Here is a 15,002-nt window from a genome sequence, read left to right as displayed (position 1 = left end):
ACCCTAACAGGATGCCCAGGGAATCCTCCAATTTGAAGGTTGCAGAGATTTATTTTACAGGAATAAGGTAATCATCTGACTTGGTTCATTGTGGCAAAGTTCATGTGCTGTAATTCAAGAAGTTAGGATACAAAATTCTACACAATTACTTATTCAACACCAGAGTACCAAAAACACCCATAAGATACAAAATACTATTTCTGTTAAGCACAGAGTTGCAAAGTATTACAAGTGATTAGAACTAGGCCACATTTAGACTGACAAACCGTGCTTGGCAACTGCAGGCTAATGAGCAGAAAGCCACATGGCAAGCAGTTAATCAGCAGGTAAAGCTTTTCCCAATGGCTTTGCATGTCTGGAAATGCTTCTCCTGCAGAATTTCTGCTAATCACACAGCTGTTGAAGATACAGGCGCTGCTGCGCTGAGGGGGAAAGGCAGGCAGTTCTCCGCAGAACTTTACAGGTGCCTGGCATATGGAAAATCGCAGCATAATGCACAAGTGTGGCATTCATGAATTGTCAAGGTCCAGCAATCAATACCAGATGGAGGAAAGAGGTGGTTGCTAAGGCCAGGGGGAATCCATACCACCATTTGGAAATGGCAATGACAAATGAAGTCGCCATTAATTGAGACTTTTTTCTCCCATCAAGGCTGCTGTTGCAGATGCTCTTGCATGTGCCGAAATCTGCAGCTCAGTACTTCCTGGGTTGATTTATATTTGACAGGAGATGGTGAGCTGAAAATTCCAATATATCCAAGACATATATGAACACGCCTAAGACTTAACACCATGCTTGTGGTGGGCTTATCACCATGAACTGGTTCTTATATGCACTTATACTATCTGCATAATTTAGGAACAAATATGCACATCCTTCTCTACCATGCATCTATGGTGATATTCAACCTGAGGACTCTATGACAACCACCATGTATCCAAAGTCATACTGGATCTTCAAAAAGGAATTATCTGAACCTGCATGATATAGCGAGGTAGCAGATAGTGTGTTTTCCCCTGGCAACATGTTGCTGTTGTTGTTGCTGTTACAGAGTTCACAGGACTGTGGCCAAAACCTAGCAAGGTAGGAGAACATGAGGACTTCAATATTCCCTTGATAATGTTCTCACATAAATGAACACACACACACACAATTCATGCAATAATTCAGTTTTCCATATCAAATAAATATGAATGACTACAGAAATAGTGGAGTTTCTAAGTCTCTCAATATTTTTTTTTAAGCATGTTGTCTCTATTCTTTGTTACATACCTTGATTGTATGGGAAGGCTGGATATTTTTCTCTAGGAAGAAAATTGCAATAAACAAACTGGCTCCAAGAGTGGGCAGCAACTTTAGCTACAGTGGAGATATTATTTCCATAATTGCAAGACATCTCCATTCCATTCAAACTTGGAATATTCCCATTTATTTGGATTATCATGCCCTAATACAGACAAAAAAATATTGAGTTATTGCTACAAAAAGACATACAGAATTTTGAATTGCATTGACTATCTAGTTTAGGAAACAAATGGCTACAATTGATTTTTCATTTTGCATAATATTTGTCAGCTGGAAAATAATGTATGGAAAGCATGGCTAAACTAGTACAGCTTTCAGAAAGGTAATAAGCAGTTGATGAAGGAGACTTACTCTTGGCTAGTAATTGTTTTCTCTTAAGTTTTTATTGCAATTTCTATTTGGACATTTTGAAAAAGGAAGTTAGTAGAAACATTTTGCTCAGGGATAAAAAAAGTATATTTATTTAAATTTATTTTTCAATTAATTAGCATATTTTTTCCCTTTAAAAAGTACTGACGTGCTTTGCAACAATATTAATATACAAATTACACCCACACACCATACATACTTGCATCCTACTACGTTTACTGAGAGTAGACCCATTGGAAGTAACATACCTATTCATCAGGTTCATTCATTTCAATTAATCTACTATGAGTAAGACCAGTGCGGGATACAACCCATAGCCTCAATAAGTAGCAAAAATATTGTGTGGACTGGAAGAAGCACCACTCTCCCCAGCCAGTTGTAACAGTTGTGTAACAGCTTTGCTTATCAAGTGAAGTGGAATCACATGTACCAAATCCACCCCTTTGCCCATGCACAATGGTCACACCTCTTGCTGTCAGTGCACACAGCAGAAACACTTCCCAGGTGTCTGCATAGTTGGGTGGTGTTGGAAAAGGATGCCTCCCAGATACTGATGTTCATGGATAGAACTTCTCTATGTAAGGTACTTTGGCTCAATCAGGGCCCTTTCCAATGCTGATCTCTAACTGTTTACATCAGACAGTACTTGAGGAAAGCCCTTTCCTATACTATTCATTCTATGCAAGCCACAGGATAGAGGAATGAAGGTGTACAGGAAGGAGCACATCAGTGGGGAAGAACTGACGCATGAGATCTTGTAACCATCCTCACCCCTCTCTCTCAGTGTGTTGCTTGAACCTCCCTTTTAGAACCAGTGAAAAGTGGGACTGAAAAACAGAACGCCACACTGTAGGAGACATAATTCCCAAGGGGGCGAAGCTCTAGTCTTGGGAGAGGAGATGGAATGCAGCAGAGCAACCTGCTTTGGCGTGGTGCTGTAGCATTCCAGTAGTGGCTAACCAAGTGCAACTGAAAAGGAGTGTAATCAATAAATCAGTTCTACTAGTACACAATCTGGTGGCCTAATGTAATTCACCCCACCTGATCGGTGCAACAGAACTGAAGAGGTTTCTGTTTCACTAACAGAAAGCTAGGAAAAGCTATTTCACAAATTCAAAGCCGAAAGATTAAGCTAAATGTATTAATTAACATAATTTCCATTGTGTGCTTTTTACTGAGGAGCCAAGAAGCAGTAGCTTACTAGTCCCCCCCCCCCAAAAAAAAATTAAGTGAATGTTTGTTGGTTTATTTTAACATTATTAATGCAGTTGTGTTAAGGGCTAGAGGTTTCTAGGGGAAGTGGTTTAATTATTTACTGGCTCTTATAGTAAGCTAATCCTGATCTCCAGAGAGGAATGACAGAAGTTGAACAAAAATCTTCTGCAGTTTACTGGCAACCAGCAAAGGTCTTTGGATTTGCCATTCAAACCATATTCCCCTCAAACTCTGGGGAAGTGCAGATGATGCTGTTCTTAAACATAAATAAGTTCAAGTCTGCTTAGCATTCTCTTCATCCAATGAAATGTACCACAGTACTGGCCTTGTGTCATCAACCGTACAATCCTGCACGTAACTACTCAGAAGAAATCCCCACTGAGTTCAGTGAAATGCACATCCAGAGTTATTTGCACATTAGCTAAAAGTGGCCCATTATCACAATTATACTGTATTATGTTATGAATAATTATATTACAACATAGAACCAATCATCATTTAGGCATAGTTTCTTCAGCAGAAAAGAAATCTTGGGAAATGATTTGACGAAAGGCTTCAAAAAAGTGAAAAACCATTTTAACTCTGAAATATCAAGCTGATGTTTGTGTGCAAATAGGTATGCTGAATATTTAAACTTCAGTTTTTCATCAGTTCAACTGGTTCAGCCTTTTGTGTTCAGGTAGCACTTTATTTAAAGTTCTTTAAAGGGATGCAGGTGGCGCTGTGGGTTAAACCGCAGAGCCTAGGGCTTGCTGATCAGAAGGTCAGTGGTTCGAATCCCTGCAACGGGCTGAGCTCCCGTTGCTCTGTCCCAGCTCCTGCCAACCTAGCAGTTCGAAAGCACGTCAAAGTGCAAGTAGATAAATAGGTACCACTACAGCGGGAAGGTAAACGGCATTTCCATGTGCTGCTCTGGTTCGCCCGAAGCAGCTTTGTCATGCTGGCCACATGACCTGGAAGCTGTACGCCGGCTCCCTCAGCCAGTAAAGTGAGATGAGCGCCGCAACCCCAGAGTCGGTCACGACTGGACCTAATGGTCAGGGGTCCCTTTACCTTTAGTACTTTCTTTAGACTTCGCCTGAGTGGTATGTTAAGCCAGTTCCTCCTTGCACAGGGACGACACTGACAACATGATGTGACTTACCTCTGCATGGGCAGATATCCCCAATGACTACTTGATTCCATAGGTACAATATTTTGAATGGAATTGCTGCTTCACAGAGTCAAAAAATCCAAATTTACCAGTAATGTTCTCAACTTTCAGATGTGGTAACATGGCAAACATTCCTTCTAATAGCGATTCAAGTCTTTAAATGTGCACCATACTGTAGCCAAAATAGTACTGTCCATGCAAAAGGATGATAAAATAGCAGACCTGCGGTAACCCTAAGGTTTGCAGTTGCTCAACAAACTCTTTAAAAAGAAAAAAGAAGAAAACTCCCCAAACAGCCCCATGAGAACTCAGTGGCTTGAAGCACTGAGAGACTGAGAAGAAAAACCCGTAACAATGGGGGTGGGATGTGTGGGGGTGGAGGGAGCAGATGGAATGGAGTGTGCTCCTATCAAAGTACTCAGAATCTGATTAGTTCTAACTCAGCTTATGTCAATTTCCATGGGGGTGTGCTCTGAGTTTCACTTAGTCGGATACAACCCATAAAGGATAGAATTATCACATTGTCTAGAAAGGTCACTTCCTGGTTCATACAGAGAAGCCCTTTAAAAACATGTCCCCAAGGATGTACTGTATTGGCCCAAATATAAGCTGCACCCAAATATAAGCTGCACCTTTAAAATTCAAGGGGGGAAAAAGGCAAAAACACAATACCCGAATATAAGCCACTCCCTTAAAATTCTGCAGGCACTCCCACCTGTTCCGTTTTACCGTATGTCTGTTTCAGCAGCGATATCGTAAAAGCCCATTTTTGTAAGGTCGCGAATTTAAGCCGCACTTTAACTCTGCATGGTCGGAATTTGGGGGGAAAGGCTTATATTCGGGCCAATATGGTAGCAAAGAGAAACCATGGAAACTCATGGATAAAACAAATAATTTCATGTAGGCTGGATACTGTGAGAGAATGGGCGCCTTTCTCTCACACACACATACATCTTCCCAAAATGAAGAAAAAACATAGGAGGAAAGAAATGGAGGACTGAGTAGGCTCAATGTGCATGGAACACTGACAGACTGTTGGCGGCGGGGGCGGAAAGTGACAAAAATGGGGAGGGGTACAGAATGAAAGAACAAGCTGCGGTGATTTTGCTGGAGAGCACCAATGGTGACATCTATTTAAAATGCACACAGTTGAAGATGTCCCTAGCTGCACCTGAAGCCTGATAAAAAACAAAGACAAGTGATGTATGCCTACCAGCATACATAAAAGTCAGATTGCAAAGTTCTGTTCTTCTAATAATAGCAAACTCAGTTGCTGGTGTGATTACGGTCCCTGCAGGCTTGTGGAAACCCCGTGGTTTACAGGTGTAGATAAAAAGTATTTATGGGAAATACCTGAGGGAGGAAAAAAGGGGCGAAGCAGTTTCATGAGGGTGGAGAATACTCAGTAGCCACAGAAAAGGAAACCGGGATAAAATGGAAGTATTCTGAAAGAGGGCTGGAACAGCAAACCAAAGCACTCTATGCACGGCCCTGTTTTGCTGCAGGTTCTACTTTCCCTCATAATGTCTGAAGCTCAGAGGTGGCTTGGATCGTTATGTAACCAAAACAGCACAACCTGCGCACAAAAGGGTTGTATCTGCAGGCTCAGGAAAACCAAAGTTTGCAAAGTACAGTACAAATGTCTTGGAACAGGGGGAGCTTAATGGGGCAGACCTTCCAATACAGTCCAACAGGGACTGAGCATGCTCAGCGGCAGCGAGATGTTGATGGTTGAAGAAGAAGAAGAGGAGGAGGAGTTTGGATTTGATATCCCGCTTTATCACTACCCAAAGGAGTCTTAAAGTGGCTAACATTCTCCTTTCCCTTCCTCCCCCACAACAAACACCCTGTGAGGTAGGTGGGGCTGAGAGACTTCAGAGAAGTGTGACTAGCCCAAGGTCACCCAGCAGCTGCATGTGGAGGAGCGGAGACGCGAACCCAGTTCCCCAGATTAGGAGTCTACCGCTCTTAACCACTACACCACACTGGCTCTCCACTGGCTCTCCAACACTGGTTGAAGTAGGGATAGAAAATTGGGGCAGAGAGGGAAAGGAGTGGTGTTTCCTGGAAGCAGGCATGGCTGTCCGGAACCCTGAGCATCACACCAAGCCTTTTTTATTTTTATTTTTTGCAGGTTCCACTTAGAATGGTTTAGAATAAATCCCGCTGCTTATGAAACAATATCAATAAATAGCGCACTTCTCATTTGACATACTTTGTTCTCCTTCTCAATGTTTATCTCTGAGGGTAGAATGGTCATTGAGGGACACTGCTGCACTCCTTCGCTGGCACTTATCCAGAAATTGGGTTCAGAAGAATTAGCGCACTCATGTTGCAGGGAACACCTAAAACAATTAAAAAACAGTCATGACCCTAGACCTCAAAATTATTAGTAATGTTGCTGGGAGAACTGCAACCCTCCTCATATTTTTCACTGTACTAGCATCCATTTTTTATAATCAATACGATCTCCATGATATAAATATTTTAGCTTCAACACCCAAGTGCACGAGATACAAAATTTAGAGATACTTTATGCTTTCCTTGTGTTTTTCCACATACTCTTTTTCTGTATCTGATGCTGAGAAATCGACTCACAAACCCATGGAAACCAGAAATTAAGCTTTTGAACTATGTTGGCTTAGCAGACTCAGAGGAGACAGGGTATCAGCTAGCCCTGCAAGTTACTTTCTCCCCCTCCCCTGCATGTTCTATTTCTGTTTTTATCAGATTTCCCCTTAAAATAAATATATTGTTCCAGCAAACTAAATTGATTGTTCTGCCTCGGTTATCTTTACTATGTTCTGGCTTGTTTCCTATACTGTAAATACTTCTGTTTAGTCTTTTGCTCCTATGATTGAGTTAGGAAAGGCTTGACAGAGCGGCAGGATTCTTATTAGTTGTAGCAATACTCCTGAAGGGGAAGCGCCATAGCTCAGTGGTAGAGCATCTAGGCTTGGCATTCAGAAGGTCCGAAGTTCAATCCCCAAGTCTTGCCTGAAACCCTGGAGAGCTGATGCCAATCAGTGTTGACAATACTGAACCAGATGGGCCAATGGTCTCACACAGTAGACAGCAACTTCTTATGTTCCTATGACGTGGCAAGCTAGCAACCTATGTGAAGTTGGGTGAGTTTGACCAGGTTTTGAACCATTAAAAACTGCACATAAGTGTGCGGCAGTAAAAATAAAGAGTGGTTGCTAATCTCCAATTGACATTCTTCAAGTGGTCATCCGTGAAGTTGCATGATTAGGTTCTCCACCTACAGAACCTTCTAGAGATCTTCCTTTCAGAGCTGGAGGGAAATTCTTTCCACACATGCTGTGCTGGGCAAGGCAGGAACTCTCCCTCCCATGTCCTTCTGCATAGCCTTAGGGAAAAAACTTTGATCTAATGTTTGGCAAATAGGACAGAGCTATCTAGCTTATTCTTGTTACAGGTAGGTAGCTGTGTTGGTCTGCCGTAGTCGAAACAAAATAAAAAAAAATTCATTCCAGTAGCACCTTAGAGACCAACTAAGTTTGTTATTGGTATGAGCTTTCGTGTGCATGCACACTTCTTCAGGCTCTCTCAAGCCTTCTTCAGGTATCTGAAGAAGTGTGCATGAACACGGAAGCTCATACCAATAACAAAATTAGTTGGTCTCTAAGGTGCTACTGGAAGGAATTTTTTTTATTTAGCTTATTCTTGTTCATCAGACTATTTTACAGCTTAGAGAATTGCAGGGTTTTATGAGGATATGTTGTTCTGGGACGTGGTGATTGCCCTTAATATATAGCCTATGGCTGACCTTGCTCCCTCTGCTAAACCATTAACTTGGGACCGTTCGTTTAGTTCTCGGGGCGGGGGATGCTGATTTCATGTTTTCAAGACCTATAGCTAGCAAACTTACTTTAAAAAAAATTATTATTATTATCAAGACTACAGATTGTACATGACCAGATTGTAGATACTGTGCTCAGAATAAGGCCAACAACGTTCAGCTGTAAAATACTCTTATCATTTTCCCAAGGGGTGGTGTAATCCTGTTAGCCTTACTCTTGAATTCCATGGTTACAGTGGTTATTGTATTTGACAAAGGAAAAAAGAAAGAACACTCAGCCACTTAGTCCTATGTTGTCCCTTCAAAATATTAAAATAATATTTTTAAAATATTTTAAAAGTCTTAAAATAATCTTAATGTTCAGGTATATGTGTTATCAAAGAAATGTTCCTGGGATTTTGGTCCCCTGCTTGAAAATGGCCTTGATAGGTCTCTTCACAGATCTTCTATTTTATGGTACGATAATAGAAATACAGATGACAAAGCACTTCTATGCTGATTTTAATTAGAGATTTTTTTTTTATTCTTGTCAAACTCAGCATCTCATAATGTTTATTTTGTAAAGTATTATTATTTTTCATAAACAATTATGTGTTTGAATTATGAATTATGAAATTACACTTGTGAAAAGTGTGCCTTGTTTACAAAATATTTTTTAAAATGGCTTTTGAATGCTTAGGTTTCAGCCATGACAATCATTTCTTCAGAATGAGCTATTAAAATTAGAAATGACTTTTGAAAATTGTTATCAAACAACCCTAGTGTTGTCAAAAGAGGAGAAGCAGAGTAATGAAATAAAAAAGACTAGTGATTTCCCTCAACAACAGACAATTATTTTCTGCACAGAGGAGCCTATTACTAAGAGGCATGTAGTGTACAAAAATACCCACCTGGTCTCCAAGGTGCACCAGCCACAGTAAGCATCGGCAGCAGCCAAGCACTCGGTACATGTAGTATATTGATCACAGGCAGCTACTTTCACACGGGCTATCTGCATAATAACAAAAGTTCAAGAAAGTAATTTTTTTTTTTAAAAAAGCTTTCAGAGAGGCACACATCTCACTTAATAGGAAAGAAGGAAACCACAGTTTTTTAACATTATTGTTTTATTTCATAGGTTACTGTCACCGCAGAGGTCTTGAACTATTAGCATAGATCGTGATAGAAGACTCTGCTGCAAGACAACTTTAAGAAGAAAGTGCTAGCAATCCTAGCAGTTTTTAGAGACAGGCCCAAGAACAAGCTAAAAAGGTAAAGTTAAAGGACCCCTGGCAGTTAAGTCCAGTCACGGACGACTCTGGGGTTGGGGCGCTCATCTCACTTTACTGGCCGAAGGAGCCGGCATTTGTCCGCAGACAGCTTGAGCCTGCCTCCCCACACCCCACAGCTCTGTATTTAATCCAAGAAATCCCCATTGCTGGAAACTCATTTAAAAAACGGAGCAGAGGAATTCTGAGAAGGCTTGCAAAATCATTTCCGTGGGCTAAGTTTCTGTAGAAGCATCTAAGATGGAAACGGCGGCGACAGTTCAGTGTGTTCTTCTGTTGTTTTAAACATTCTATTCCAGTGCTGTTTTCCCAGCTGAAGAATTTTGGATGAGTAAGGCAATAAATCTTTACATTTTTTCTCAAAAGATGGTACTTGTCTTCTATAAGCAGAACATTAACATCTGAACAAGAGAAGATTGTCAAGATGCCTGACAAGAAAAAAGTCTAGATTTCTTATTACTGAAAACGGCATCCTTAAGAAAGTTGCAGGATGAATTTGATGCCCTTTAGTTCTTCTGTTGTTATGTCTCCTAGGCTGTTTTATTTCTAATTTGATTGTTTCTGTATTTCTTTATGTAAACTGCTCTGGACGTTTTTGCTGAAAGGTGAAAAACAAAAACACTGGATAGTGCAGAATGCCGCCGCCAATAAGACTGACCAAAACTTCCATGTAGATCTGTGTAAAGCAGGCATAGGCAAACTCGGCCCTCCAGATGTTTTGGGACTACAATTCCCATCATCCCTGACCACTGGTCCTGTTAGCTAGGGATGATGGGAGCTGTAGTCCCGCAACAGCTGGAGGGGCGAGTTTGGGGATGCCTGGTGTAAAGTTTCCCTGATCCCTCCCCGATTTGGCAGAAATCTATCCAGACCTGATCCAACCTAATCTGGACTCAGAAATCCTAATCTTGTAATTAGAAAATGCAATACTTCAGAGACAGTCTATCTGGCTTTTTTTGGAGCATGTTTTAAACTCTGGATCAGCACAAATTGCTACAAATCAATATGGCTCCACCTGGCCCACTACAGTATAGTTGCCTTGAGCCAACTTGTACCAGGCACAAATCAGCATGATTTGGTTCAGGATTTAGCCAGATTGGTTGCACAGCCCAACTTCAGTGAAGTATCAGGTAATACCCATCTTCCCCAGTCTGGGATGGACATATTCAAGGAAGAGTAGGCTACAGAACATCCTTATAATCACTGCCATCAACATATTTTTGTGGGATGTGCACTGGCTGCCTGTATATCACAAAGTCCATTTCAAAATACCAACTTTAAATATAAACAAATTGGTACCTAGGTACTCTCCCCATCCTGAGCCTCAAGACAGGCAGTGGGAGCCTTACCAGAGGTCCAGAGGGTTGCTTGTTATATGAGGAGAATGGAATTATGAAACTCCCTCCCCTTGGAAGCACAAATGACCACAACATTAATGGGTTTTCACCTGTTGGTGAAAACTCACCTGTTTTTAATACTTTGGAGGTTGAGTCTTCCCCCCCCCCAAAAAAATGGTTCTTTCTCATGCTATTGTTCAGTGGAATGAGATTGTTCTGAATTACTATGTATGTGTTGTCTGTATTTTGTGATATTTTATTGATCTTCTTGTTGTTTATGTACACTTTTATGGAAACTGCTTTAAGGTCTGCATGAGATAAAGCAGCAAATAAGAGTTTAAATAAATATATAATTTGGCTGAAAGTTATTTGGAAGAAGCAACACTGTGATATAATTTCACTAGTGGCCTCTTGAGTGACAAGATATTCAAAACCATTTTAAAATATCATATGAAGAGAAGACAGTGAAAAATAGTTTCAGCATCTTAGCCCTCCAGGCTAAAGGCTGCTAGAGAAATTTAATCAATCAATCAATAATTTCAATGCCATTTTGCAATTACAAAGAATACCTCTGCCCACTATCTGGTGCAGGTTCTATGTGCAACATTCTAACAGTAATAGCTAGAATACCCAGAGTGATCTGACATAGAGATCACATTACCCTACAATTGCTTGATTTTTTTTTGTTGTTGTTGTTGTTTAGTCGTTTAGTCGTGTCCAACTCTTCGTGACCCCATGGACCAGAGCACGCCAGGCACTCCTGTCTTCCACTGCCTCCCGCAGTTTGGTCAAACTCATGTTGGTAGCTTCGAGAACACTGTCCAACCATCTTGTCCTCTGACGTCCCCTTCTCCTAGTGCCCTCAATCTTTCCCAACATTTGGATCTTTTCCAGGGAGTCTTCACTTCTCATGAGGTGGCCAAAGTATTGAAGCCTCAGCTTCAGGATCTGTCCCTCCAGTGAGCACTCAGGGCTGATTTCCTTCAGAATGGATAGGTTTGATCTTCTTGCAGTCCATGGGACTCTCAAGAGTCTCCTCCAGCACCATAATTCAAAAGCATCAATTCTTCGGCGATCAGCCTTCTTTATGGTCCAGCTCTCACTTCCATACATCACTACTGGGAAAACCATAGCTTTAACTATACGGACCTTTGTCGGCAAGGTGATGTCTCTGCTTTTTAAGATGCTGTCTAGGTTTGTGATTGCTTTTCTCCCAAGAAGCAGGCGTCTTTTAACCATCTGCAGTGATCAAGGAGCCCAAGAAAGTAAAATCTCTCACTGCCTCCATTTCTTCCCCTTCTATTTGCCAGGAGGTGATGGGACCAGTGGCCATGATCTTGGTTTTTTTTTATGTTGAGCTTCAGACCATATTTTGCGCTCTCCTCTTTCACCCTCATTAAAAGGTTCTTTAATTCCTCCTCACTTTCTGCCATCAAGGTTGTGTCATCTGCATATCTGAGGTTGTTGATATTTCTTCGGGCAATCTTAATTCCGGCTTGGGATTCATCTACTCCACCCTTTCGCTTGCTTGATTTAAACCTACTCAAAAGTGGCATAAACCTCTTACACTCCCACAAGCTTTTTTTTTTTTTACATTGTTCTGGCTTCTCCTCAGATCACATTCAAAATCATGGTTCTCGACAATGGCCATAATCCCATTTGCTTTCTTGTGGAATTTAACACATAACTCATCCAGAACCTATGGTATGCTAGGACAATATGGGGGGTGGGCGGGAGGTACCCACACACAATTTGGATATTGCTGCCACTGTATGGTGGCGATAATGCTTCAGGGTGGTATAATCGCACACTGATAGCAGCAGCTGATATGAGATGGTGATAAGTGATGTTAGCACAGTGAAACCTCTCAAACAGAGAATTCTGCAGGCTGTGGGATTTCTCCAACCAACGGATGGCATATGCTATGCTAGCAATTGACAAGAGAAAGGCATGTTTTCATGGACTAACATTTATAAAGAACAAGTTGGTTTCCTCTTCATTTTTTATTAGTTATATTTATGTTCCACCTTTCTTCAATAGAATATGATGGTAGCATGCATAGGGCTACCACGAGGCCCTCCTATTCAGCAGTGCTTGACCCAACCCAAACCTGCATAACTTCAGCAAGGTTGGTACATTGTGTAATTTCAAACCATAGCTCTGGCTTGTGTAGATTAAGTGAAACTTTTGACATATTGTTCAGAACATCCCCTTACCTTGCCTAAGCAAATTTCCCCAAAGCTAAATACCCCTGGAGAAAAGGAAACAGAACCAAGTTAACCAGAGAAGAGACAAATTATATCACCTGATGCCTTGCAGACTTAGTGCGCTTGACAGAATGATAAAGCCTATGCTAGGTAAACCATTTTGATTTGTTAATGCTAATGGGATACAGTAATGGCATGATATACTATTCCAAAAGGAATCTTGTGAGAGTCTGTACAGTGATATATGGATATTCTGTAGGGAATTGCAGCTGGGGAGTTTAAATACCAAGTACAAAATTATTGGTTGCACATCTGTTTCAGTAGATTGAGAATGAATGTAGCTTGCACCATTGATGACAGGAGCACATACCAAATTTGAGTTTCTCTTCAACTAGGCAGTTTAAAGGCAACAGGAAGACAGTAATTATACAAGAAAAGAACACTTTATATGCTGAATAGTTCTCGCTCATGCACTGTGGTATCCAATAAATTAAGTCCAACTGTGTACTGAGAACAATCTCTAGTAGTGACAACTTTAAACTCCAGGCAAAATTGTGGTAGAAATTTGGTGATACCTAGATTTTATTATTATTTTTACTTTTGCTTTTACTACAGATAAGAAAGGAAGGACGGAATCACTATCATTCAGCTTTCAGGAAAATCCAAATGCAGAATGAACAACACAGATAAAACTTTAAAGTCCTTTAAAGAAACAGAGCGAAATTATCCTAAATAATATTAACGTTCCATGAGATCAATATCGATAACTAAATCTGAAATCTTGTTAACATTTTGTTGTGTATTTTTGTGATGCCCCAAAGAAGAGGTTTTTAACCTTTTTGAGTCCACAGCTCCCTTGACCTTCTTTCTGTGGCACCCCTGTGGGGCTCAGGAGGCCAGTTTTGTCACCTCTTGCCTGCAGAGCTGACAGCTTCTCACCCTTTTTCGAACACCCTCCCTTGTGGGGTGTTTCCTCAGCCTCCTCTCCTTGGGAGTCCTCTGGGTTGCCGCTCTGGTCTCAGAGCTGCCCCCCCCCCCAAAGAGAGGCGCCTCCTCACGCTGCCCCACAGGGGCCTGGGACTTGTCTGTCCGTTCCCAACAGCAAGGGCTGGTGGACTGGCTGCCTGGGCTGCCTTGCCCATTTGCATGCTTATTCTGAGGCCACCTCAGCTCCTGGAAATCAGCACCCTCTGACCAGCTCCAGAGGCACCATTCGCCTGCTTAGCTTGTAGCCAGGGTTGCTGCAACCAACAGCTGTGCAAGCCTTTGGGAGGCAGAGACACGAGAAGGCATCAGAGGAGGGAGGTAAGGAAAGAAGGATAGAGGCCAGTGTTGCCTGCAGCAGTCCTGACCATCATTTAAGGCACCCCAGGGTGCCACTGCACACTGGTTGAAAACCCCTGCCCCAAAGCATTTGATTCTAATCAATGAACAAGTTATGTTCAAGCCCCTTTTATATAATCTATACTTTTACGGTTTTCATGGGTGTACAGGTTTATACCAAGAGACTTATCTTTTTAACAACAAGGTATGTAATACCAAGTTATTGAAGCAGACAAATATTCAAAAAATATTTATTTCCAGGATTTTTTGTTGTCATTAAAAAAATAAGTCTCTTGGCATAGACCTGTACAACCACGAAAACCACAAAAGTATTAATCATATAAAAGGGGCATGAACATTACTTGTTCATTGATTAGAATCAAACTTCTACAACTTTTTTAAAAATCACTTCATCTCCAGAACACTGTTTATTCCTCCCTACTCACCTAACAGCACTGAGAAGCTATGTCTGTAAAGGAGTCTTACCTGGTGGGAAGTCATTAGATACAGGTAGCTGGAGTCAGAAGGATCAAACTGCATGATGGGATGGACAGGTTCACCATAAGCCACAGTAATTGACTCCCGGCTTATCTCCTCCATAGAACTGTTCAGATTAATCTGCCAGGGGAATAAATATTTCATAAGACCACCACTTTGAATGAAGAAAGGGAATCATTGTTTATAGAAACTTGAAAGTTATTAATTGAACAGTTAGCATGAATTAACATAGTATCCCTGTGTGTTTGATGATTCAATAAACCAGTTTTTAAAATGAAGGATATCCCAAAAGTTAAAAGGGGGGGCTCAGACTGTAATACAATTGGCTGTTTTCCACAAACCACACCAACAATGACATCAGGTACTTGAAAGATGGATTGTCCTGCTCACCTGCCCAAGTTGGCTGTGGGTTGGGGACTGATAAGGATCCGGCCCACTGGGTCCGGCCCCACCCCTTGCTTAGAGTTACATCCAAAGCCACCTTAGCTTAACATCATGATTTAT

General features: G+C 41.3%; 1 protein-coding gene across 1 annotated transcript in view; it reads right to left on the bottom strand.

Annotated features, from left to right (window-relative positions):
- Positions 1-15,002, bottom strand: part of PLXND1 (plexin D1) — a 157,342-nt gene that overhangs the window by 92,596 nt on the left and 49,744 nt on the right. The window contains exons 3-6 of the mRNA XM_060271380.2: positions 14,487-14,618; positions 8,756-8,856; positions 6,258-6,387; positions 1,273-1,447 (exon numbers count right to left, since the gene is read on the bottom strand). Of these exons, the coding sequence (XP_060127363.2) occupies positions 1,273-1,447; positions 6,258-6,387; positions 8,756-8,856; positions 14,487-14,618 (538 nt within the window). The remainder of the gene's footprint in view (positions 1-1,272; positions 1,448-6,257; positions 6,388-8,755; positions 8,857-14,486; positions 14,619-15,002) is intronic.

Source organism: Zootoca vivipara, chromosome 2, assembly GCF_965207765.1.
Source record: "Zootoca vivipara chromosome 2, rZooViv2.hap1.1, whole genome shotgun sequence".
Taxonomy (NCBI): domain Eukaryota; kingdom Metazoa; phylum Chordata; class Lepidosauria; order Squamata; family Lacertidae; genus Zootoca; species Zootoca vivipara.
The sequence above is the reverse complement of the archived record's forward strand: the minus strand, read 5'-3'. Positions and strand labels throughout refer to the sequence as shown.